Source organism: Suncus etruscus, chromosome 18 (genome assembly GCF_024139225.1).
Source record: "Suncus etruscus isolate mSunEtr1 chromosome 18, mSunEtr1.pri.cur, whole genome shotgun sequence".
Taxonomy (NCBI): Eukaryota; Metazoa; Chordata; class Mammalia; order Eulipotyphla; family Soricidae; genus Suncus; species Suncus etruscus.
Genome location: NC_064865.1, coordinates 34182318 through 34208764, shown reverse-complemented (window position 1 = coordinate 34208764; position 26447 = coordinate 34182318). Strand labels below are relative to the sequence as shown.

Here is a 26447-nt window from a genome sequence, read left to right as displayed (position 1 = left end):
GGAAAATTTATCTACAGATTGCTTGGCCTAGTGGTGTACATATTCATTATCTATTCCTTTTTGGTTTTTGTTTGTTTTTTGGTTACACCCAACAGTGTACAAAGGACTTTGTGTTCTGGGAACTGAACTTGGGTCTCGTTCATACAAGACAAGTGCTCTATCACTGAGCCACATCACTGGACCCTATTACTGGTTTTGTTCTTTTGGGAGAGGACGGATGGTATTTTTGGACCTTATTTGGTGGTTCTCAGGGTCTATTCCTTGCTGTGATCCTGAGTGGTGCTTGGGGAAACCAAATAGGGTGCTGGGGATCTAACTGAGGTTGGCTGCATTCAAGGTAACACATTAGCTCCTGTACTACCTACCTCTCCAGCACTGTTATATAGTCTTTGTCTCTCTCAGTACTGAGTTTCTCCACCAGCCAGGCAGTGCTCTGGCGCTATGGATCGGGTGATGAGTATAAGATGGGCCTTGCTGTCTCAGGTTTGCCTTTTGGGCCTGGGAGGAGTGCTAATAAACAGATGTAGACAGGATATTTGCAATGGGATGCCGAGTCATGATAAGTGCCAAATCACCCAGAAGGTGATTTGGAGTGCACTTGTATTTGTATGCAGTAGACTTGGATTGGATTCTCGGCACTTCATGGTTCTTCAGCAGTAAGCTAAGAGTTGCTACAATTTAAAAAAGAAAAAAAAAAAAAACAAACACCAAAAACCAGGGCTGAGAAAGAAAATAGTGATGGTCTATGAGTGTGGGGACTATTTTAGATTTTAAAAAGTCAGGGTGTGTTCTGAGAAGGTAGGTGAAAAGTGGGGCTGAGAGATGGCCCAATGGGCCAGAGTGCAGGCCTTGTACAAGGAGACTAGTCTGTTCCCTGAACCATATGGTTCCCCTTGTACCACCAGGAGCAAGAATTCGGAGTAGCCTCTGAGAAACACTAAATGTGACTCTCCCTTCTCCAAAAAATAAGACAAAACAAAACCAGAACCTAAACAAATAAAAACCAGAGTGACATGAGGCCATGAGCCAGGGTGATGCAGGGAGAAGAGGGTGACTTGTACGGTGTAACACCAGAATTCAGGTGACCCTGGTTTCTTTCTTTTTTTGTTTTTTTGTTTTTTTGTTTTTTGGGCCACACCTGGCATTGCTCAGGGGTTACTCCAGGCTGTCTGCTCAGAAATAGCTCCTGGCAGGCACTGGGGGGACCATATGGGACACCGGGATTCGAACCAACCACCTTTGGTCCTGGATCGGCTGCTTGCAAGGCAAACGCCACTGAGCTATCTCTCCGGGCCCGACCCTGGTTTCTTTTTTTTTTTTTCTTTCTTTTTTTTTTTTTTTTTTTTGGTTTTTGGGCCACACCGGTGACGCTCAGGGGTTACTCCTGGCTATGCGCTCAGAAGTTGCTCCTGGCTTGGGGGACCATATGGGACGCCGGGGGATCGAACCGCGGTCCGTCCTAGGCTAGCGCAGGTAAGGCAGGCACCTTACCATTAGCGCCACCGCCCGGCCCCGACCCTGGTTTCTTAATACCATGGATGGAGGGTTTGTTTCCCGGGGGGCCTGAGGCTGTGAACCTCGCAGTGACAACTGTCCTGGATCTGTGTTGCTTTCAGGTTCTAGGGGTCCCAGAGCTGGGCCGGGGACCTTGAGCAGCACTTGAGTGAGTATTGCAGGTGCTGCCCCAGGCTGGGACCCACAGGCTGGCAGTGCTCCTGCAGGGAATCTCACAGGCCCAGGCAATGAGCTCATGCCACTGAGGCTGGAAGTCCCTCGGGCACAGCCGAGGCCTTGCCAGCCACTCCTGTGAGCAGCACGTGCAGGCTGTGCCCAGCCCTGCTTGGCCCAGTATAGAGGAACCAGGTCTCTAATCCTGGTGACCAATAGCAATAAAAAACTAGAACAGCCTCGTGGAAAGAATGACAGGTTAGTAGGTGCACGAAACCAGCAGGCCCACTCTGATTTTCCCTGCACTCAGTCCACACAACAGAGATGAGGCAAAATATTATTGTTCTCGAAGAGCTAATCACAGCCTCCACTTCACCTCTCACAAGACCAGAGGGTGGGGACCAAATCAGATGGGATCTGAACCGAATAAATGTGACTGTCTGAATGTGACTGTCACTCAGCTCATCTTCTACTGCTTGAGGGGAAGGGAAGTCAGTTAGGGGCAAGAACAAAAGAGAAGCAACTGCTCTGGTGCAATAATGACAATTTGACAATTTTTCTTTATTGTTGTTCTTCAGATTGAAGACACGGCCTCATTTATGTTTTGTTGTTGTTGTTTGCTTATTTTTGGGCCACACCCCACCGTGTTCAGGGTTTATTTCTGGCTCTTTACTTAGGGATCATATTTGGTGGTACTAGAGGGACCATATGGGATGCTGGGTCTAGAACCCGGGTCGTGTACATGCAAGACAAAAATCCTACCTACTATATTATTGATCTAGCCCCCAAGGCCTCATACATGGAAACCAGTTGAGTTGCTCTATCACTGAGGCACATCTTTGCTCAATGCTGGCAACTTCCCTCCTTCCGGGCCTCAGGGTATTCCTGCCTCTGACTCCAGCTCTCACTTCCATGTGCTAGCACTGGGCCCTGGTGCCCCTAGAGAATCCAGCAGGGCTGTGTGGGTAAGGACAGGGCACAGAAGGGTTGACCTGGCTTGAAAAGGAGCTGGGGGATTATATGGGATTCTGGGATCAAATAGGCTGTGTGTGTACAGCAAGTTCCCCACATGTTGTGTTATACTCTCTGGCCCTAACAGAAGTTGTTTATTTGTGGGGGGGGGGGATTATTTTTGCAGTTATACCCACTGCCCTCAGAACTTATTCCTGGCTCTGCAATCAAGAATCATTTCTGGTAGTGTGTGTGTGGGCCATTTGGGGTCCTGGGAATAAAACTCAGGCTAGTCACATGCATGGCAAGCATGCTAGCTGCTGTCTCATCGCTCCAGCACCACAGAAGGTGTAAGCTGCTCCCCAGAGCACACTGCCTCAGTCTGAGGCACTATGTTATGTAGGGGTGGGAGCCCCCTAGGAGTCCACAAGAGGCTTGGAGGTAGCAGTGCTCTCTTACCATGAAGGAGTTCCAGGAAGTCCCAGTATTTCCTCCCCCACCAGGAGTTCTCTCAGAGAAAAGAAATGAACTGGAGGAGAGGAGAGAGGCTTAGGGGAGATAGTCATTGGCGAGGAATGAGGTGGGACAGATGGCACACAGGAGGGCTTGGTATGTGTCTGTGTCACAGCTGGGTGAGGTGCCCCAGCTCCCAGCCTGTGGGCTAGAACAGCCCTCCTGGAAACAGTCCTTCTGTCACCCCAGCACCTACAGAATGTGGGAGGGAACAACATGGGAGTCAGAGGGGGAGTGAGTTTCTAGGGTCAGGAAGAGACTAGGATATGGCACAGCTGTTGGTCAGGTCACACCTCAGGGTCCTGTGGTCCTAGGTTTGGTCCCTAGTGCTAGAAAGGAAGAAGTAGGAAGAGTGAAGTGGAAAGCAGAGGGTTACCTTGACACATTTATTCTCTTGTTCCAGTAAATCACCAAGCACCTCTGTGGCTAAGGATTAGAATTAATGAACATAAATATCTGTTGAGTGTACTTTTTTATTTTATTTTATTTTATTTTTTATCTTGCTGCTTTCAGTATTCTATCCATATCTGCGGGATTCATCATTGTGACTAAGATGTGTCTTGGGGTGCTTTTCTTCTTTTCTTCTTTTCTCTTTTTGCATGCAGGATTTGGTTGCATGCACTCTTTAGCTCTGGGAGTTTCTCTGTAATGATTTCCTTGACTACTGATTTTTTCTGAGGATTTTCTTCCTGGGTTTCTGGGACTCCAATGATTCATATGTTGTTTCTGTTGAGTTTATCGAGACTTCTGTTTTTGTCTGCTTACATTCTTTGAGTATTTTTTCCATTGTCTGATAGTTTGCTTTAAGGCTCTTTCAAATCTCTTCTTTTGTATGGAATTGTTATGCATCACATCTTCCAGCTCACTGATTTGGTCCTCAGCTGCTGATACTCTGTTGGAGAGGCTTCCCAGTGAGGTTTTCATTTCACCTATCAATTTTTTCAGTCCTGAGTTTTCTCATTTCTTTTTTTGTTTGTTTTTGGACCACACCCAGCAGTGCTTATGGGTTACTCCTGGCTCTGTGCTCAGAAATCATTCTTGGCAGGCCTGGGGCTCCCTATAGGATGCTTGGAACTGAACCCGAGTCTGTTCTGGGTTGTCACATGCAAAGCAAACACCCTGCCACTGTGCTACCACTCCAGCCTCTCATTTCTATTTTTTATATTCATGACACAGAGACTGGCACATATCACAGAAAACAAGAACAATCAGTGCTGGTAGGGACTAGGGGAGAAAGGAACTCTCATTCACTGCTGTTGGGAATGCCATATAGTCCAGCCTTTATGAAAAACAATATGGAGATTTCTCAAAAAACTGAAAATTGAGCTCCCATATGATCCAGCTATACCACTCTTAGGGATATACTCTAAGAATACAGCAACACAATACAAAAATAGTTATCTTCCTTGCAATGCTATTTAAATAGCCAGAATCTGAAAAACAAAACAAAACAAAAAAAACCAGATGCCAGACAACGATTGAGTGGCTAAAGAAACTGTGGTACATATACACAATAGAATACTATGTAGCCATCAGAAAAAATGAAGTCATGAAATTTTTCTATACATGGATGGACATGGAAACTGTTACGTTGAGTGAAGTAAGTCAGAGGGAGAGAGATAGACACAGAATAGTTTCACTCATCTGTGGGATTTAAGAAAAATAAAAGACATTATTGTAATAATACCCAGAAAAAATAAAGATGAGGGCCCATTAGAGAAATAACTACGCTAACAACTATCATGACAATGGTAGTGAGTGAGAGAAGTAGAAGAAGTAGAACGCCTGTCTCAAATACAGGCCAGGGGTGGGAGGAGGAGGGAGATGGCGGGCATTGGTGGTGGGAATGTTGTACTGGTGAAGATTTTTGTTTTGTTTTGTTTTGTTTTGGGGCCACTAAAGGGGTAGGGTGCTTTTCTGCACACAGCCAATCTGGCTTCAATTCCCAGCACCCCATATGGTACTCCAGGAATGCCTGTTACCACTGTGTTTCAAACTCTGAGTTTCTATGACTCTTTAGATGTGGATAAAGTCTCTGAAGGGTCCATCAGGCCCCTGAGGATCTGCTTCAGTGCCCTCCCTAATCAGCACTCTCTGTGGTCCTCAGGCTTCTGCAAATATTTTAGATTCTGCCCCATAGGGCTGCACATGGTTTCTTCTGCCCCACATATTACCTAGATATGTGCTCATGTGTGAACATCCACACAGACACATACTCATGCGGGGCCACTTAATTGATTTTGCTATTTGGGGGGGTCACATCTGGTGGAGCTCAAGGGTTATTCCTAGCTCTGCACTCAGAAATTGCTCCTGGAAGACTCGGGGGACCATATGGGATACCGGGATTCAAACCACGGTCTGGCGTGGATTGGCTGCGTGCAAGGCAGATGCCTTACTGCTGTGCTATCTCTCTGGTCCCAAGGGGGGGGTATTCTTTTTAATAATTGAAACCCAACTACAAACATGTTTATAACAATAATGCTTAAATAAAGATATTATAAAATAAAAAAACGAACAAGTGTCATGTGCTCTGCCCTCTGTCACTGAGCCTGCAGTCCAGGCCTGGGGGACTCTGAGGCCATGGGGGCTGCACAGTTCACTTGAGAAGAGCAACAAGAGGCATGGTGAGGCCGGGTACTACTTCTGCCCTCAATAACCTGCCACAGGTGAGGGGCTTCTGAGGGAGGGAAACAGGGACTCTGGAGCCCTATGGCCCTGACCACAAGCCGCCTGTCCTTCTGTGCCTCTGGCATCGAGAGCACTGTGGGAGGGAGTATGGCTGACTCAGGGCTAAGTCTCCCAGTAGCTTGCAGAAAAGGTTGCTCTGAGGAACCACAGGAAGGGTGAAGAGTGGGAGAGCCTGGGGGCAGAGAGGAAAATGCCTCAAGTGCAACCAGGTGCCCAGGCCCTGAGGGAATAATGAGGCACCCTTCCCTCCACAAACATCTTCTTTCCAGGCCTTTTCTCTTCTGATCCTGCCTTATACATACCCTCTTTCCACCAAGGATTCTATGGGGAGCTCTTGTTCTAGAAACCCTGTTCTCATTTTTGGATCTGGTAGAAAAGAAGGCTGAGTGGGGAGTTCAGTGAAGGCTCCTCATGTGGTGCTGCTGAGCTATTGACTCTGAGGAGAGCTGGAAACCTGACCAGGGGGGGCAGGAGAGAGAGTACAGCAGAAAAAGTGCTTGCAAATAGCTGACCCAGGTTCAATCCTCAGCACCCCATATGGTCCCCTCAGCTATGCCAGGAGTGATCCCTTAGTGTAGAGCCAAGAGTAAATCCTGAGGGACTGGGGTGATAGTACAGTGGGTAGGACATTTGCCTTACATGCAGCCACCCGGGTTCAATCCCCAGCATCTCATATGGATACCTTACCCCCACCCCAGTCTACTAGGAGAGATTCCTGAGTGCAGAGCCAGGAGTAACCCCTGACCAGGTGTGATCCAAACACTTAAAAAAAAAATTTCCTGAGCCAGCCAGGTGTGAGTATAGCAGGACACCCAGAACATGGAATCTTATGCAGTATCTTCTATTTTATTATTATTATTATTTTTTGTTTTTGTTTTTTTGGTCACACCCAGTAGCGCTTAGGGGTTATCCTGGCTCCACGCTCAGAAATTGCTTCTGGCAGGCTCGGGGGACCATATGGGATGCCGGGATTCGAACCAATGACCTTCTGCATGAAAGGCAAACGCCTTACCTTCATGCTATCTCTCTGGCCCCATTTTATTTTTCTTTTTGCGTTCAGGGTTCTGTGCCATACTTGGTGGGGCTCGGGGGATTATATGTAGAGCCAGGGGTCAAACGGCAGTTGGCCAGATGCGAGGCAAGTGCTGTACCCTCGTTTCCCTGTCCCATATAATCTCCTTGGCCAGAACTCTTATCAGTGTTTAAGGAAATGCTGAGATCTGTCCAAGGGCCACAGGTGCTAACTTTAGGTGTGGTACCAGCTGAGCAGCATGTCAGTATGTGGGCTTCAAAGTCGTGGGCCTGGGTTTAGGTCTTTCTCAAACTCTTGCTTGTTGTCTGTTGCTTTGGGCATCTTAATTAATCAATCAATCTATCTATCTATATTTGGTCTTGGAGTGTTCAGGAGTTATTTCTGGATGGGTGTTCAGGATGTGGAGTACACATGGGTGTCAGGGAGTCTAGCTGGCTGCATGCAGCCTTAGCCCGCAAGCACATAAGTTAAACTCAGCTTCCTGCTTTGTGAGATGAAAAAGAATGGGTTCGTATTTTGTAAGTTCTTATGAAGGTTAAAACTGAAGCTGCCTAAGACTTGAGGACAGGGTCCGGAGAGATAGCACAGCGGCGTTTGCCTTGCAAGCAGCCGATCCAGGACCAAAGGTGGTTGGTTCGAATCCCGGTGTCCCATATGGTCCCCCGTGCCTGCCAGGAGCTATTTCTGAGCAGACAGCCAGGAGTAACCCCTGAGCAACGCCGGGTGTGGCCCCAAAACAAAAAAACAAAAAACAGGCAAAAAAAAAAAAAGACTTGAGGACAGCCTGTGGGTCACTCATCTACACTCAGGTCCCATGTTTATACTCTGTGTCTGCTTTGCACACTGACAGGGCCAGTTATTCTGCTGGTTTTGGAACACTTGCTTGTGGAAGTATATTTAGAAGCATATTCTACTCTTCAATTTGAGAAGTCTCCAAAGTATTTCTCCTTAAGGACACTGTGAAAGTTCATTCACAGGGACACATGACACTTCTATCCACCACAATGGTATTCGCAATGACCAAGATCTAGAAACAAAGCAAGTATCCAACAAAGTTTGAAAGATAAAAATGTTGCAGTACAGATATACAACAGAATATGCTACTCAGTTATGAGAAAAAATGAGATCTTGTTTGCTGTAACTAGGATGGAACTGGAGTATGTCTGGCTAAGTGAAGTGAGTCAGAAGACAGACAAATGCCAAATGACCTTGGTCACATGTAGAGCATTTAGAAACAAAGGGATTAGGGGCCAGAGCAATAGTACAGAGGTAGGGCATTTGGCTGGCATTCGGCTGAACCAGGACATCCAGGGTTTAATTCCCAGCATCCCATATAGTCCCCTAAGCCTGCCAGGACTGACTTCTGAGCTCAGAGCCAGGAGTAACCCCTGAGTGTTGCTGAGTGTGGCCCAACCTCTTAAAAAAGAAACAAAGGGATTAGATGATCTCCAATAGCTAGAAACCCTGAGATGTTCCTAACAGAACAGAGAACTGAGGTTGCAAAGGGGCCAGGTAGAAGAGGCTTTGCATCAGTGGTGGAGAGATACTGATATGGTGGTGGAAGTAGTGTGGTGTCTAGTACTAAAGTATAGAGTAGTAATAACAATACTATTGTAAATCATGATACCCCCCAAACAACCAATTAAAAAGGGGGGGCTGGAAAAATAGCATAGCTCCAGTTTGCGTGCAGGACTCTCAGGTTCATTCCTTGATATCACATGGTCTCCTGAGCACTGTAGAAAGCGAGTCCCCCTAAGAGGGGAAGATTTGGGAATCATAACATACATCCCTTTCATTTGTAAAGCAAAATATTTTTTCAGTCTTTACTGTGCGCTCCCTATTCCACTCAGGAAGCATCACTCATTTCTGACTTATCTGTGTGGAATGTTTCGAGCCCACTGCTCTTTTTTCTCTTGCGGCAGTTCTCAGTGCCCAGGGTGAGGTGTGGAGGCATAGGTGGCCTGGAATAGGTGCTGCCTGCATGCTTCTTAGCATGGGGCAGAGACTCCTGGTTTCCTACATGTGAAGGCACAGGCTTTGAGTCTGGTTTTCACTGGGGGAGGGTGGTGGTCCCTGGGTCACCTACACTCTTTAACCCTGTCCAGTTACAGAAACACTCTCTATTGGGCTTAGAGAGAGACTGATGTGAGGGAAGGCAGCACCTGTACCTCAATGACAGCATCTAGCCAGTGAAGGATCCTGAAGGAGACCCTCAGCAGGGACTTAGCCCTTTCCTGAACTCTGTTCCTCTGTTCCTTGACTTTCAAGTTTTCATTGGCTGAGAGAAGGGTTACTGATGAACCCCTGGACACATCAAAGTAACACCCAGAAGCAACAGAGAACAGGGCTCAGAGCACAGGCAGATGTGGGATTTGGAGGGGTGGAAAGAGATGGGCATGTGGATGGGAGGACAGCGTGAGAGCTGGTCAAGGGAAGAATGTGGTGGAGCCACCTGGGGCTGTGTGGGTTGCAGACGATCTGGCAAGAGGCCGAGAGAGACTGTGCCTCCTCCAGCCTTGCTGCCCTGGCCAGGTGTGACAGCACCCAGGAGGAATGGGCTGTGGAAAGAAGATAAACGTGGCCACCTCTGTTTGCATTGGGAAAGGACAACCTACAGGCCCTGCTGTGTCCTGCCTAAAGGCTCGGCACTGGCCCATTCCCAGCTGGACCAAGGGGCCTGAGAGTCTGACTGGGATGGCCAGGAGGGGCTGGAGCAGCAGGAGGAGCAGTCTCATCTTAAAGGGCACCCTTGTGGGCCAGCCTGTATCTGGCATAAGGACATTGGGGGTGGAGACTGCACAGAACTGCAAGGGTGTGGCTGACAGACCAATGCTTCCCTTCATCGAAGACACATTCTGGACTCTGTCTGTTGAGCAACATACCAAGCAGGCTATTTCCCTTGTCCATTCAATTTTTCTTTCTTTTTTCTTTTTGGTTTTTGAGTCACACCCAGCAGGGCTCAGGGGTTATTCCTGGCTCTACGCTCAGAAATCACTCCTGGCATGCTCAGGGGACCATATAGGATGTCAAAATTCGAACCACCAACCTTCTGCATGCAAGGCAAACACCTTACCTCGATGCTATCTCTCTGGCCCCCATTCAATTTTTCTGATAAGTTTTCATTTGATCCACACAAAAACTCTTCCAGGTATACTTTAAGACAATTCAGTTTTTCAGGCAAGTAAACTGATGTTCAGAAAAGTTAGGTGAGATAGTCAGAGGCAAAGGCATTTATTTGCCTTGCATGTAGCCAACTCAGGTACTACATAAATACCACTGGACATGATGCTAAACTTTCACCAAAAAAAAGGAAAATGAAATTTGGTGAGTTACTCAAAGCTCTGGGAGTTTGACCGGGACTTGAACCTAGGTCATCTTGAGTTTAATTTTTTCACTTTGTATTATTTATTTTGTTTGTTTTGTTTTGGGTAACATGTAGCAGTACCGAGGGACTACTTTGGATACAGTACTAGGCGACTGGCCCAAGGACCAGGATCAAACTTGGGACTCCTGCATGCAAAGCATGTGCTCAGCTGTTTGAATTATCTCCCTGGTCCCTCATCTGGATTTTAAAGTGAATGTTTTTGCCCCTCACTCTCTGTCCTAGGGATCCAGAGATAAGTCCTTCTCGAGAGCACACAGCCCTGCACGCTGCTACCTTCCCATTCCCATTTTCATAGGGGCAGAAATTAAAGTGTTCGTCATTCACAGCATGTAGATATTTACATTTGTTTATTAAAATTAAGTAAAATGTCCAACTCAGTTGTGCTCTTGGGCCGCATTTTAAATATTAACTTCTGGGGAACTGGAGAAATAGTACAGAGGATAGATAGTCTTGTACACAGTTTATCCAGGTTTAATCCCTTGGATCCCATATGGTCCAAGCATATTCCTGAGTGCAGAACCAGAAGTTATCCCTGAACATTGCAAGGTATGGCCTAAAAACAAACAAACACACACACACAAAAATCTCCCCAAACCCTAAAACAAAAATTAAACCAAGAGAAGATAAAAAAATAATAATAAATGCTCAACATTAGAAACCTCTTCCTTGTATGCCAAGTCCTGATAGCCCTGGATGGACCAGAGACTGGGCAGGGGCTGGGGAAAGTGCTCCATAGCAGGGGAGAAGGAATGGGTGAGGGGTGCAAGGAGACATCTGCAGTTGGCTGAGGAGGAGAAGAGAACATCTGGACCTGACTCTCGGCCCTTCCCTCCGATACTGATACTCTGGGCAATACCAATGAGCAATTAATTGTTTGGGGTGTTGGCCAGTGCGTAGCAGGGAGCAACTGTGAATATGATGGAGGAATCTCCCCTCTTCCTTCAAGAACCCCAGGGCTTCAGGGACCTGCAGTCCTGCCTTTCTGCTCACTGGTCTTCCTTTAGCCGACATAGGCGTGAGCTGTCAACTTCCTGTTCACTCATCCAGGCCATAGAGACAGCTCACAGCTGTGGGGTCACCACCTTCCCAATTAGCCTTATTAGCCTCTTGCTCACAAATCCAAGTCAGGGTCATCCATGGGGGGAGCAGCTGTGAGTGGCCGGTGAGCAACCCAGACCCAGCTGTGCCAGGGGTCCCCTGATTCTCCCCCAGGCTGAGGCTCTGATACCTGACATCTGGAGTCCTCGGAAGAGAGAGGCCATGGAGCTGAGGTCATGGATCTGGTCTCAAGAAAACAGATTCCTGGTTTCTGAAAGGGGAAAGGCTGGCTTCCTGGTGGGGCATGTGACACATGTGGCAAATAGGGCTCTGGGTAGTGACAATTGGAGGACAAAATACAAAGTGGGCAGAATCTGACATCTGGAGGGGAGGCAGGGGCTCAGTGGGGCTTCAAGGAAAGGGGTGGAAAAGAGTTGTGAATAGAAACCACTAGCAATGTTTTTGGGGTGCCACCTTGTGGGGCAGGTAGCTGGAGCAAGAGGGAAAGTGGAGTCTGCCTGTCTGGCCATGTGGGGGGAGGATAGGGTTTCTCGCAGGCCAACTTGCGGAAGGAAGAGAGAGAAGGAGGCTAGAAGTGGGGCCACCCCGGAGTGGGCAGCTGTTGGGCAGAGAGCCTGGTTCCAGGTTAGGTAACTAGAAGGATGGGACAGACCTGTTGGGTGGCAGGAATCTGTAAGGCCCAGTGGCCAGAGGGACCCAAGATGCAGCCTCCTCTGCTGCTGAGTAGGCAGATGCCCTGGCTGATTACCACAGCTCCTCCCAGCCACACCAACTTCCCTCAGGCACCCACCCTCCGCCTCTGCTCCCCTCCCCACAGTGACTCCTGCTCAGAGAATGTCCACCGTGGCATAAAGGCCCTGCGTGTCCATGAGCTGCCGTCAGTCAGAGGCTACACTGTCCACCATGGACTCCTCTCAAGCACGCCACATGGGGCGTGTGGGAGGGCACAGAATGATGGCACTCCTGCTGGCTGGCCTTCTCCTGCCAGGTAGGATCTGGGACCCTGGCAGCTGGGAGTGGGGAGGGAAGTAGAGAGCAGGTCAGGGAAGGCTGAGCATCCCCAGCATGGAGAGTCAGCCAGCGGCTTCTCGTTGCTGGGTCACCTTAGGCAAATTCCTCAACTCTTTGAGCCTCTTCCTTCAGCTCTGAGGTGAGGGTTACTGGTTCCTCCTAGTTCAGGCCTCTTATTAAATAATGCATCAGATGAAAGCTTTGGTGTTGGTTCCTGTGATTTTTTTATTTTTTATTATTTTTTAGTGTTAGGGCCACACCCAATGGTCTTCAGGAGTTACTCCTGGCTTTGCAATCAGAAATCACTCCTGGTAGGCTTTGGGTACCATATGGAATACTGAGGATTGAACCTGGGTCAGCTGTGTGCATGGCCAATGCCCTAGCTGCTGTGCTATTGCTCTCCTGTTCCTGTGGTTTTTATTTTTATTTTTATTTATTTTATTCTATTTTATTTATTTTATTTCTGGCTAAGCGCTCAGAAATTGCCCCTGGCTTGGGGGAACCATATGGGACGCTGGGGATCAAACCACAGTTCTTCCTTGGCTAGCGCTTGCAAGGCAGACACCTTACCTCTAGCGCCACCTCTCTGGCCCCTCCTGTGGTTTTTATTTTATTACTAGTATTATTATTCTTATTATTATTATTATTTGGTTTTCGGGTCACATCCAACAGCATTCAGGGGCTACTCCTGGCTCTATGCTAAGTAATCACTCCTGGCAGGCTCAGGGGGAGCCATTTGGGGTGCTGGGATTCGAACCACCGTCCCTTCTGCATGCAAGGCAAATGCCCTAACTCCATGCTATCTCTCCAGCCCTGTGGTTTTTTTTTTTTTTTTTTTTTTTTTTTTTTGGTTTTTGGGCCACACCCGGTGACGCTCAGGGGTTACTCCTGGCTATGCGCTCAGAAGTCGCTCCTGGCTTGGGGGACCATATGGGACGCCGGGGGATCGAACCGCGGTCCGTCTCCTAGGCTAGCGCAGGTAAGGCAGGCACCTTACCTCCAGCGCCACCGCCCGGCCCCAGCCCTGTGGTTTTTATTATTAATGTTATCAGAATACTAAAGATGAAAATTGGCTATTTTACAGTCATGATCATTGCTACCATTTATAAAGCCCTTTCTGTGTGCCTGACACTGTTCCAGTGCTTTAAATACAAGAACACATTTGGGCATCTGAAGAACCATGTGAGAGAGTTGTCTCTTCATGAGGATACAGAAGCTCAGAGAGCCCAGGAATCTGTCTCAGAGTCACTAATGAGAGAATAGTAAGGCTGGCATCTGTGGTCTGAGGAGCAGAGAAGACTGTGGAAACTTGAAGATTAGAGCAGCCGAAGAAAGAAAGAGCTGGGCTTTGGCATGCAGAGGGACATAGAGAATTTCTATGTGGAGAGAATGGGGACATGTCAGATTGTGAAAGTCAGGTAGAGGGTTAAGGAGTGTGGTAGTAGTAAACCATAGTGGGTAAAGCATTGTTTTTTTTTTTTTGCTTTGTTTTTGTGCCATACCTGGCAGTGCTAAGGGTTTACTTCTAACTCTGCACTCAGAAATTAGTCCTGGCAGGCTCAAGAAACCATATGGGATGCTGGGGATCTAATCCAAGTCAGCACCAACTTGCAAGGCAAACACCCTACTTGCTGTTCTATTGTTCCAGCCTGATGCTTTGTTTTCTTCAAGCATCTTACACATAGATGCTCACACCCAGTGCTCCCAGTATGTGGGGAGGAGAGTTTGGTCCCCTCTGAAGCATAAATGCAATCTAGTCATGATACTTGGGATACCAGGGTCAAGCAGAGAGAGGAAGGATGGGGTGAGGTAAGTTTGGGGTTAAGGGAAAAAATGGTTCTCATCTGAGAGGGAGGTAAAGGCAGGAGCACAGATGCAGCCAGGGGCTGGTGCACATTGACTGGGTGGGGAGAGAGTGAAGCTGATAAGGGTCACAAGCCTTGAGGGAGGTTCATCTAGTGTCCCTGGGCCAGGACCAGGAGGGCAGGGGTGGCTCAGGGTGCGGTGTCCGGTCACACTGGTACCAGCAGGTTCTACAGCAGCAATACATGCCCCCACATCTGGGCCCCCACCCTGATTTCCTGGCATGGTGTTAAGATAGGAGCAGAATCTCCATCCCTTACCCAAGACCAGCCTCTCACATGGTCAATGGTGACCAAGTCTCTGTGCCCTCTCCTACCTTCAGGCCCTCCCTGCCACCAGAACTCTTTTCTATCTCTTTCACTGTTTTTTTTTTTTCCTTCCCTCTCAATCTTCTGCTTTTGCCTTCTGCTTTACTGGCACCACAGTCTGGCCTGTATTTCTTCCCTCTGGAGGGCAGCTTTATCCTGACCTCTCAGAGCCTCTCTGTGCACAACTCTCTGGGGTCTTTCTCATAAATCTATCTGTCCTGCTGTTCCCTCTTATCTTCCAAGATCTGCTTCGAGTCTCCTCTTCTTTTTCCCTTGGTAGGTGTTTGTCGATCTCCAACCGCACCCCCTTAATACACAGCAGAACTTTACCCAAATTCTCTTTTAGAGACAGTAACCCTTCCCCCCTTCTACCTCCCATTGGCAGGGAACTGAGATGAATCTAAAAGGTGAGGGAAAGCCAAGCTTCTTGGGCCTTACTAATCTCTACTTTCTCCCACAGGGACCTTGTCTAAGAGCATTGGGAACTCAGGATCCTTTAAGGACGCCTCTCGAATCATCAACCCCAATGACCCTTCTCTCAATGGGGGCTCCAATAGCATCTATAGCCATGGAGGTGCTAGCAGTTCCAGTTCCAGTTCCAGTGGTGGTACCGGTGCTGGTGCTGGCTCTGGTGGTTCCAGCGGATCCAGCATCTCCCAGGGTGGTTTTTCAGGATCTTCCTCATATAAACCGGGAATGGTGTATTCCCAAAGCAGCTCCTCTGGATCTGGCTCTAGTCTACAAGGTGCATCTGGTTCCTCCCAGTTCGGAAGCAGCAGCTCCCAGTTTGGAAGCAGCCAGTCTGGAAGCAGTGGCTCCCACTCTGGAAGCAGCGGTTCTCACTCGTTAAGCAGCAGCTCTCACTCCTCCGGAGGCAGCAGTTCTCAGTCAGGGTCTGGCTCAGCTCTACCAGTTGACAATGGTTCTTCCCGCCAAGTAATAAGCTCTTCTCAATCTGGAGGAAGTTCAAGCTCTTCTGTTTCCCAAACCTCTTGGATGACCAGCAGCAGTGGCCAAAAGGTCAATTCTAACCAGCCCCCGTGTAGTTCAAATGTCCCCGACTCTCCCTGCAGTGGGGGTACCATTGTCTCACACTCTGGCTCCTACATCTCTAACTCCCATTCAGTGTCGGGGGGTAAAAGGCCAATAGTGGTGGTAGTGGAGCAGCATGGTTCTGGTGGCCCTGGAGGGGTTCAAGTTGGTCCCTGCAATGTTCTTCAGGGCAAGCCCTGTCCCCCCATCACTTCCATAGACCAATCATATGGCGGCTATGAGGTGGTGGGTGGTTCCTCTGACAATTACCTGGCTCCAGGTATGACCTATAGTAAGGGCAAAATCTATCCAGTGGGTTACTTCACCAAAGAGAACCCTGTCAGAGGCTCTCTGGGGAAACCCACATTTGCAGCTGGGCCACCCATCTCTGAAGGCAAATACTTCTCTAGCAATCCCATTGTTCCAAGCCATAGCTCTTCTGGTTCTAGTATCTATCAGTCAGGACCCTCCTCAGTCATTGTGTTTCAGCCAGTGGGTTCTGGTGGGGTCCAGCCTTGCAGAGGAAGTTCTAAGGGTCCCTGCAACCTCTCTAGCTCTGGTAGCCATAGCAGTTCTAGTATTTCCGTCAGTTCTGGTTCATCCTCTCATCCCTGTGGTGGGGTTTCCCAGGGACCCTGCTCCTCGCCAGGCACAGGCTCCATCAGTAGCAGCTCCAGCTCCCAGTCGAGTGGAAAAATTGTCCTTCAACCCTGTGGCAGCAAGTCCATCTCCTCAAGTAACCCATGCGCTTCTGTCTCCTCCTCCACCTTGAGTGGTGGCCCTGATGGCAATCCCCAGCCTGATCCTTCAGCTGGTGCTAGGCCCTGTGGCTCTGGAAACTCTGCAAAGTTTCCCTGCCGCTCCATCCGCAACATCCTGAATGAACTAAAGCCTTTGGGCCCTCAGCTAGTTGATCCTGCAGTTTTCCTACCCAAGGAAGAGTCACCTAACAGTTCGTAAATCAAGTTTTGCATGCTGTATGTACAGACACACACATGTGTGTGCATGTACACACACACACATCCAAACACCAACCATCTTCCAGTGGGAGAAGTTCAGGGGCCCAGGCATAAGATTAATTTGGTTTTCTCTATTTTGAGAGAGCTGCTGTGACTTCCTCCATCGCCCCAATGTGACGAGTTCTTCTTATCACATCCTCTTCATCTTCCCAAAGTGAACTACAAACTCCCACTTCTCCTCTCTTGCTGCATAGATTCCCATTCTACTGCAGTGCTGCTCTCCCCACCACGAAATTCTTCCCTACAATGTCCTCTGCCACTGTTTTTGAAATGGCACAATTGGTGAAACCTTCCCAGGAATAACTCTGATACCTGGACAAGTCACTCTGGTCAAATAAAGCACAGTTCAATCTGTTATCTGAAAAACAATAGCTACTTGTCTGACCTCTTCACCATCTCCTCCAGGAAGGTGATAAGCCATTGTGTTCTTTCACTCCCAGTTCCACTCCCACCCTCCATTACAGAGCTCACCACACCCTCAATGAATTCCTAACACCACGCCCTCCATTCTCAAGCTCTTTGTCCCCATCCCTCTTCCTGACTGCCACTTCTCTCAATGCCCAGATGCTTCCCTGAAGGGGGCAGATACCAGGGCATCTGGGGAGACTGGAGCAGGCTCCCTGCTCTCTCTGGATCCTGGATGATGCTCAATAAACTGTGTAAACTAGATACAGAATGTTTGTTTACTTGGAGTCCTAAGTCCTCTTTGATGATGTCCTCTCGTATCTCTTGAGAATCCCCATTTTCATTTGTAGGTCAGCTAGAAGTTTGCTCAAGCTTACAGTTTCTCCCATAATGGAGGAAAACAGCAAATAGGTGACCTGGTTGTTTCTCCTTCCAGCTCTCACTGATCTGGAAATCCTTTCTCTTCATTCCTCACAGTCCCTCCCTCTTCCCCTCAATCTATGCATAGCCCTAATTATTTCTTCCCCCTCTCCACCCAGGTTCTTTTTTCTCTACCATTAATTGACCTCACCTTTTAGATGTCATTCTCTGGGAGTCCCAAGTGCCAGTTTCCTGAGTTTCTGGGATACCTGGAACCTTGGGAAGGCTGCAACATACACCCCAGTCCAGATTCCTGGAGACTGAGTGGGAGGGAGACCAGGCAGTTGTTGTTCTAGGTAGGGGTGGAGCAAGCGAGACAGTGAGGGCAGGGGCATGACGAGGGAGTTCAGCCAAATCCTGACTCACTGGCCTATATAAAAAAGTCTCAGCCCAGTCAGAACAGAGACAACAGTGTCTCTGTACTCTATACTCTCCATACTTTGACTTAGAATGAGAACCTTGGAGGTGAGAGGGCAGAGCACTGGCTAGGAGGAGGAGCCTCTAGTGAAGAAAAAGAAAGTAGAGAGGGTGGATCCAGACAGGAGAGAAACTGGGATGATGTATTTCTCATTCTAATGAGACTTGCTGGTCCTTACAGGAAGGGCCTCACTTCATAGCACAGAACCTCTTTTCCACAGCTGAGGAACTGAGCCCTATCTTAAGAATTGTGCCTTCTTCTTCACTGGAATGGTGTCAACTATTCCCTACAGGACTTGTTGAAATTCCAAGCCCTAAACAATAGCCTTAATCTATTTATATGACTCAGAACTGACCTGCAGGTTGACTGAAGACAGAAGAGATCCAGAAGAGCTCTGTTTCTTTCTTTCTTTTTTTCCCCTAACACTGTTGGGTTACCCTTGACTTAGTCTCTAGTAACTGGGTTGCAACCTAGGGCACGAGTCCTAGCAGGAGGCCCTCAGAGGGTCACAGGATCCCTAAAGACATAGTTTATAATGTATGACCAAGGTCAAAAGCATTTGCTAAACTGCTGGATGTCACATCTGAAAAATGGCTGCCTCTAATCCAGTGGCCTGTTCTGGAAAGCAGCTCTTTTAATTTTTTGTTTTTTGTTTTTGTTTTTTTGGATCACACCCAGGTGCATTTAGGGGTTCCTCCTGGCTCTGTACTCAGAAATTGCTCCTGGTAGGTTCAGGGGACCATATGGGATGTGGGAATCGAACCGAGGTCTACCACATGCATGGCAAATGCCCTACCACTGTGCTATTGCTCCAGCCCTGAAGAGCAGCTCTTTATCTTTTCAGGAATTTACCAGCAGTGGGGCTGGGATTGAAGATGAAACAGGAAAATTGAAGAATTATTATTTAGACTTCATACAACCAGGAAAATTTAGGCTAGGCGGGTCCTGAACAAAATAGAAGAAAGGCATTGAAGTATTTTTCATTTAATATATTGTTCAGTATTGGGTCTGGGAATTAAATCTAGAGCGTTACAACAATGAAGCATTTACACTACACTAAGGCACATCCCAGGTAGATCATTCTTTATCTTAGGTCTTTTGTTTGTTTGTTTGTTTTTAGGCCACGCCCAATGATGCTCAGGGGTTACTCCTGGCTATGCACTCAGAAATTGCTCCTTTTGTTTGCAAGGTGCAAACAAATTTGCACCACTTCTCCGGCTGCACCACTACTCTGGCCCCCTTTTCTTTTTTCTTTTTTTTTTTTTTGGTTTTTGGGCCACACCCAGTGACGCTCAGGGGTTACTCCTGACTATGTGCTCAGAAGTCACTCCTGGCTTGCGGGACCATATGGGACGCCGGGGGATCGAACCGAGGTCTGTCCAAGGATAGCGAAGGCAAGGCAGGCACCTTACCTCTAGCGCCACCGCCCGGCCCCCTTTTTTCTTTTTTTTAAGTGAGAGTATAATTAATAAAACATATCAATTAGGATATCAATTTTATTTATCCTTTTAAAGAACTAATTCTTAGTTTTACATATCATACCTGTGTATAAATATATGTGAATAATATTTTTGTTTGTTTTGTTTTGGAACTAAGCCTGTTACTACTCAGGAGCAACTTTGACTAGGAGCTCTGAGATTGCTCCCTGAAGTGCTTGGGGGGTGGCAACTAGTGCTTGATCCCTTAAAGTTCTTGCATGAAAAGCTTGTGCTCCAGCCCTTTGTGCTGTCTTCCTTACTACTATAGCTTTTAATTTTGTTTGTTTTTGGAGCCACACCTGGATGTGCTTACTCCTGACTGTGTGCTCAGGGATCACTCCTAATAGTACTTATACATATGTAGTACTGGGGATCAAAACCGGGTTGGTTGAATGCAAGAAAAGGGTGGGGGGCAAAGGAGGGAGATATGGGACACATGCTGGGAAAAGGGGTGGAGGGAGAACAACCTTGGTTGTTCTGATTCATTGTCACACACTCAAATAAAAGGTTTGAAGAATTTTGCATAATCCGATATTCTTCTTAATACTTATCAGCACCCTGGGTGAAAGTGAAATAAACACCAAAGGAAGGGAACAGCACGGCCTTCAAATTGCTACCTACCAATGATTCCAATACGAAGGAATTTAAATCAAGTTGAGTGAAGGGCAGACACAATGAATGTTTATGGTTAGGAAGCTCTAGGACTAGCTAAATTTATAGAGGTAGCTAGAAAGCAAGAATTGGTAGCCCTGGCATGGCAGGATTAACCAGGAGGCCCTGGATATGTGGGGTTGCTGGTTGCTTACTAGTTGGATACAAAGGCAAAGGGCAATTTTACTGCATGCTATGGTGTGAATGTAGGAGCCTCTACTTTCCTTGTAGTTATTTCATTTTTACATCTAAGTGTCTCTGTTCTAGAATTGCCTATGTCTTTTTTCTCTCTGGTCCCACTTATTTTTTTTTTTTTTTTTTTTTTTTTGGTTTTTTGGGCCACACCAGTTTGACGCTCAGGGTTTACTCCTGGCTAAGTGCTCAGAATTTGCCCCTGGGGGCCGGAGAGATAGCATGGAGGTAAGGCATTTGCCTTTCATGCAGGAGGTCATCCGTTCAAATCCCGGTGTCCCATATGGTTGCCTGCCAGGAGCAATTTCTGAGCCTGGAGCCAGAAATAACCCCTCAGCACAGCCGGGCGTGACCCAAAAACCACAAAAAAAAAAAAAAAAAAAAAAAAAAAAAACCAGGGGGACCATATGGGACACCGGGGGATCAAACCGCGGTCCTTCCTTGGCTAGCGCTTGCAAGGCAGACACCTTACCTCTAGCGCCACTTCGATGGCCCCTGGTCCCACTTATTATCATTTGATGTTATGAACTATGTTTTATTTCACCTCTTCTTTAATATTTTATTGCTGTCATGTCATACTACTTTTGTTTATGTTACTGATTCTGTATTACTAAATAATTATCATTGTAAAAAGTACAAACATGTATTTTTTTGGTTTGCTTTTGGGTCATACCTGGTGGTGCTCAGGGCTCTGTGCTCAGAGATCACTCCTAGCTGGGCTTGGGGGGGTTGGTGTTGGGATTAAACATGAGTTGACTTTGGGCCTGAGCAATGGCGCAGCAGTAGGGCGTTTGCCTTGTATGCAACTGATCCAGGAAGGACGGTGGTTTGATTCCTCGGCATCCCAAATGGTCCCCCAAGCCAGGAGCGATTTCTGAACCCCTGAGCATCACTGGGTATAGCCCAAAATAAAAACAAAAAACACGAGTTGACTGATTGCAAGGTATGCACCCTACCCACTGTATTATTGCTTTAGCACTCCAAATGTAAATATATTCAAACATTTAAGAGCAAATAAAATAAAAATTTATGGTGTATCTCTCACTTAGCCCTAATCATTATCAACTCAAAGTATTTTACAAAAGTATTTCAATGACCCCCTCTTCTGTTGACTGGAAACATGTGTGATCTCTCCCACTACTTCCTATATATATCCTATGCATTTATTTGGCTCTCAAATTGCCCACCACCAATACCACCTCTAAAGAAATTGACCTCCTAATCCCTGGAACCTGTGAATATATAGTTTACATAGCAGAAGGAAATTAAGGTCGCAAATGGAATTACAGTTGTTAGTCAGTTGACCTTTAGATAAAGAGATTATTCTGGATTATTTGGTTTGGCATGGTGGTTTGACATGGGAAAGAGGAAGTGGAAGTCAGAATGATGCAACATGGAAAGATTCTGATTTTTCTGGTTTTGAATTTGGTGGGGAAGAGGTCATGAGGAATTTTGGTGTTAAAGCTGAAAAATAGAAGGAAATGAATTCTTCCCTATAGTGTTCAGAAAGACTCCATCATCTTCATGTTAATTCAGAGAGAACCTTGTCAAATATCTAATCTTCAAACTTGTAAGATTATAAATTTGTGTTGTAAATTATTACTTTTATGGTAAGTTTATTTTAGTTTTAGTTTTTGTTTTGGGGCCACACTTGGTGGCTTTCAGGATTATTCCTGGAAGATTTGGGGAACCATACAGGGTGTCAGAGATTAAACATGAATTAACTGAGTGCAAGACAAATGCTCTACTTGCTGTGACATCACTTTGGCCCGACTAATGGTAAGGTGTTTTTTTTGTTTGTTTATTTATTTGTTTGTGGGTCACACCTGATGGTGCTCAGGGCTTACTCCTAGCTCTTCACTTAGGAATCATCATTCCTGATGGTGCCTGGAAAACTATATGGAATGCCAAGATTTGAACCCACAAGTTGGCTGTGTGCAAAGCAAGAATCCTGCCCACTGTACTATTACTCTGGGCCCTTTTATGTAAGTGTTTAATTCCTAAAATACAAATTCAGTATATAATGTTATGAAGCAAAGTTAAAAAAAGATAAAAAGACCCTGAAAAAGAAAAGAAAAAGATTCTGAAAGAAACCACAACCAAAATCATTCATTATAAGCAGGTATACAGAGAGAAAAGTAACTGCCAATTTCACAGAAGATAACAAGAATAAACATTTATAAATCAAAAAATGCTCCAAAAATGGAGAAGAAGCCAATTTATAATCATGCTAACAAATAGACTGCTTACCCATATATACTGGGAAAAATTATAAAAGTCTTCCTGGCTTGGGGAATGAGACTAGTTAGATACCTTCATCTGGATAGGAATGATGAACACAGAAAAAATGGCAAAAACACGACTGACAGTTAAAGACTAAATGCAATTTATTCTTGTGATTAATTTAAAAGAAAATTGACTAGGGTTTTGGACATACTTAGAATAGCTTACCTAAAATCACATAGCCAATAAATGACGTGTGTGTGTGTGTGTGTGTGTGTGTGTGTGTGTGTGTGTGTAAAATCTGAATTATCATCTTTCTTCTCCTGTTAACCACCCTGTCATTAATTACTTATAGCAATTATGTAATTAAATTCACACAGTTGTTCATACAATGAACACAACTTTTTTTTTGGGGGGGAGGCCACACCCGGTGGTGCTCAGGGGTTACTCCTGGCTGTCTGCTCAGAAATAGCTCCTGGCGGGCACGGGGAACCATATGAGACACCGGGATTCAAACCAACCACCTTAGGTCCTGGATCGGCTGCTTGCAAGGCAAACACTGCTGTGCTATCTCTCTGGGCCCTGAACACAACTTTTAAAGTAATAAATTTTACCTGAGACAGGGAAAAAAATTACTTCCCAAGAGTCTTACCTTGAGCAGCCTTTCAAATCAAATCACTTCTATATCTCAGAGACTCCAGCAGGTTGGGATCAAGTCAAAGGAGTCAAGTTACATTTTAGAAAAAAGTTCTGGGAGAGAGAAGAGACTCAATCAAGTGTTTCTATTACTGAGACACAATATAGAGAGATTGGGACCCTGGAGAGAAGGGTCCTCAAGTGCTTGATGTAGGGAGCTAGGAAAGGGAAGGGCTGGCAAAAGTGTTGCGCTATGAGCCAGGACACCTGGCTAGGAAGGGGCGGGAGCTTGAGAAAAGGAGATGGGGTGGGAACAGCCAGTTTTTCTGGGACATTCAAGTGGCACCTGTTGCCACAGACTGAATTAGGAATGAGAGTGGAATGTGGGGATTATTGTCTCCACAACCACTGACCCATCCCATTTCTGTGGTCCCCCACCCCTAATAGCATAAAGGGCTGGCTGTCCTGGGAATCAGGGAGATGATAGAGCAAGCAAGATGCAGGGCTGTGTGGTGAGGAGTTGGACCCCTCTGGGTCTGCTCCTGGTCTGTCTTCATTTCCCAGGTATGAAGCATATACTTACACCTGGGTAGGAGGGTACTGAGGCATCAGTGGGTCTGGAACTAGGGGAGGGGTAAAGGCAGGTAACGCACTTTGGGTCCTGGGTTGGCGGGGAATAGGGCAGAGTTGGAACAGGGGAAAGAAGGAATGTGAAGTGACAGGAGTTTAGGCATCAAGGAAGGGAGGGCATGAAGACAGTCTTTTCAGTTCATTGACCGCCATTTTCTTCTTTCTTAGGCCTCTTTTCGCGGAGCATCAGTGTAGTGGAGGAGAAGGCCCCCCAACATTTGAGTACCAACTTGCCTCTGCCTGAACAACCTCCTCTGATCAGCCCTTCCAATTCTGAGCATCCTCAGCCCCAACCTGGCCCTGTTTCTGAGGACTTCACAAGGGCTTCTCTGATGCTCAGTGGTTCTCCAGCAGATAGCTCCCAGCCTATAGAAGGGCCTGAGGCTCAGGGGTGGCCTCTGTCTGAGGGACCATTCTTTGTGAATTCCTGGTCCACTGAGGATCCGTGGTGGATGATGGCGGCTGCGGATGAGGACTATGGAGAAGGAGCCCTGCCTGAAGATCTATCTTTTTATTCTAGTGCAGAGGATCTTCCACAGGGCAGTAGACCTTCATCTGCTGGGCCCTCTCCACCCTCTACAGGAGCCTCCCCTGACACTGCCCCCCTCTCCATGGATTCTGAGTCTAGGCATCCAGCCCATTCCAATGTGCTGGGAGCCTTGGAACCAACCTTTCGTCAGAGACCTTTCTGGTCTTTCATCAACAAGATTCGACAGGCACTCTTGTCTGGTCGCCCCTGTGGGATCCTGAATCCTAGGGTGCCTGTGGTGGGCAGAGGCCCTGGAACTGGATGGGGAACCAGGCCCATGCCAAACCCTGTAGGAATCGGGGGCATCAACAATCAAAATCCAAATGCTGGTTGGGGGAATGTTAATATGATTCCAGGTACTATCTGCAAGCATATTAATCCGCTTCCAGGTACCAACTGGGGGATCAATAATCCGCTTCCAGGAGGCATCTGGGAAAATGTTAATGGGCTTCCAGGAAACAGTTGGGAAAATATTAATCAATTTCCAGGTAATAACTGGGGTCCTATACGGCCAGTTATTAATAAATTACCTCATAGAGTTCTTCATCCTCCCAACCCTTCTTTGAACATCCCACCTGGCCTTTCTAAATCTAAAGGCCCTGCATCACAATGAGATTAGAATGACAGTAGAGACATCCCTAAGTCTGAAGTTAGAGAAAACGTCCTGCTTTCCTCTTCAGTGTGAGCTAAATTCAAAATTAATCTGCATGTTTTCTGGGTTCATCTCCACATTCACAGCATTCCCTACTCCCCCTTGATGATCTCCAATAAAGTACAAGCAGTTATTGAATCTATCTTTTTCAGAGTCTTTGCTCCTGGGTGTAAATTGTGTGCTCATTTCTGTTTTATAACCATCCTTATATCATCCCTATAGAATCTATTTTTTTCAACCTTTTTGGTTTGGGGGCCACATCTGGTACACTCAGAGGTTACTCAGGAATTATTTCTGGCAGCCTTGGGGATTGAGATGGTGGGGATTCAGGTCAACCATATGCAAGGCAAATACTCTACCCACTGTGCTACTGCTTTGGCCCCCAGGATCTTTTTGATAGATACTCTCTTGCTATCTTCAACCTTTTCAGATATCAAATCTTGTGTATTTGGGGCTGGAGCAATAGTACAGCGGTAGGACTGTAGGCTGTAGTGGTAGGGTTTGTCTTGCATGCATCCAACACAGGATGGACCCTGGTTTGATTCCCAGCATCCTATATGGTCCCCTGAGCCTAACAGGAGCAAATTCTGAGTGCAAAGCCAGGAGTAACCCCTGAGCGCCGCTGGGTAGGACCCAAAAAATAAACAAAAAACCAAAAAACTTGTGTATGTAGGTGGTAGGATGGAATTTCATGGTCTTTCTGGGGCCAACTGAGGGGTTGGTTTCTAAAATCTAAATAAAGGGAGGAGGGACAACTGGATTTATTGAGATGACACCTGTGCAAAGCAGAGGGCTGAGATCAAATCAGTATCAGACTAAATGGGTAAATAAATACCCTTTGATTCTCAGAGAAACAGTTTGAGAAAGCCATTCATCTATGCTCCCTTCCCTCCCACCCTGGCTCCAGAGAATGGGAAGCAGAGAGTGAACTGATCTCCTCTCTTACATGCATCACTTGACACATTGTAGACCCAAGAACCAAAGGCTTTGTACAGTTGCTGAATAAATAGCAGATTAGTAAAGGTATAAAGGAACAGGAGAAGATAAAGGGAGAGGAAGGCATCAACAATCCTACTTTCGGCTGCGGTTTGATGCTTCTCTCTCTCTCTCTCTCTCTCTCTCTCTCTCTCTCTCTCTCTTTTTTTTTTTTTGGTTTTTGGGCCACACCCGTCAGTACTCAGGGGTCACTCCTGGCTGTCTGCTCAGAAATAGCTCCTGGCAGGCACGGGGGACCATATGGGACACCGGGATTTGAACCAACTACCTTTGGTCCTGGATCAGCTGCTTGCATGGCAAATGCCGCTGTGCTATCTCTCAGGGCCCTGATGCTTCTATTTCTAAGTCTCCTTCAGAATGAAAGCATCATGACATAGTTCCCTTTGGTCATTCTATTGTCCCTCTGCTCTCTCTTTGGTTTTCCCAGCAGCTCTGCACCCTCATACAGGAGGTGAATGAGGCAGGGAGGGTTGTTCTAAGAAGGCACAGAAAGAAGTGAAGGTGCCAGAGGACAGGGCCCTGGTGGCCATCCTTGTCATTTCCCCTGTGTGTGCACTTTCCCAAAGGGTCCAGGTTATGTGCCCTTCTCATAGTCTGACATTTACTCTAGGTTCTGACATAGAGCAGTTCATAGTGGAAGAAGGAAGAAGTGAAGAGTGTTGGAGAAATAAGGAGTGGGTAATACCA

General features: G+C 46.8%; 2 protein-coding genes across 2 annotated transcripts; both read left to right on the top strand.

The window, feature by feature from the left end:
• The first annotated feature begins 12200 nt into the window (after positions 1 to 12200).
• CDSN (corneodesmosin) lies at positions 12201 to 16471 on the top strand. Its single transcript, XM_049765362.1, has 3 exons — positions 12201 to 12285; positions 14940 to 15243; positions 15274 to 16471. Exons 1-3 carry the CDS (start codon positions 12201 to 12203, stop codon positions 16469 to 16471), a joined length of 1587 nt encoding a protein of 528 aa, XP_049621319.1.
• Positions 16472 to 23450: 6979 nt separating this feature from the next.
• C18H6orf15 (chromosome 18 C6orf15 homolog) lies at positions 23451 to 24725 on the top strand. The gene is made up of 3 exons (XM_049764775.1): positions 23451 to 23517; positions 23752 to 24468; positions 24535 to 24725. Exons 1-3 carry the CDS (start codon positions 23451 to 23453, stop codon positions 24723 to 24725), a joined length of 975 nt encoding a protein of 324 aa, XP_049620732.1.
• The last annotated feature ends 1722 nt before the right edge of the window (positions 24726 to 26447 follow it).

What these genes read in the sequence shown, in the direction of transcription:
- CDSN (XM_049765362.1), top strand. Translation starts at nt 12,201, where the DNA reads ATGGACTCCTCTCAAGCACGCCACATGGGGCGTGTGGGAGGGCACAGA. An exon ending in GGCTGGCCTTCTCCTGCCAG is followed by an intron (nt 12,286 to 14,939) that starts GTAGGATCTGGG and finishes TTTCTCCCACAG; the next exon opens with GGACCTTGTCTAAGAGCATT. An exon ending in GGTGCATCTGGTTCCTCCCA is followed by an intron (nt 15,244 to 15,273) that starts GTTCGGAAGCAG and finishes CCAGTTTGGAAG; the next exon opens with CAGCCAGTCTGGAAGCAGTG.
- C18H6orf15 (XM_049764775.1), top strand. Translation starts at nt 23,451, where the DNA reads ATGCAGGGCTGTGTGGTGAGGAGTTGGACCCCTCTGGGTCTGCTCCTG. An exon ending in GGTCTGTCTTCATTTCCCAG is followed by an intron (nt 23,518 to 23,751) that starts GTATGAAGCATA and finishes CTTCTTTCTTAG; the next exon opens with GCCTCTTTTCGCGGAGCATC. An exon ending in GAATGTTAATATGATTCCAG is followed by an intron (nt 24,469 to 24,534) that starts GTACTATCTGCA and finishes ATCCGCTTCCAG; the next exon opens with GAGGCATCTGGGAAAATGTT.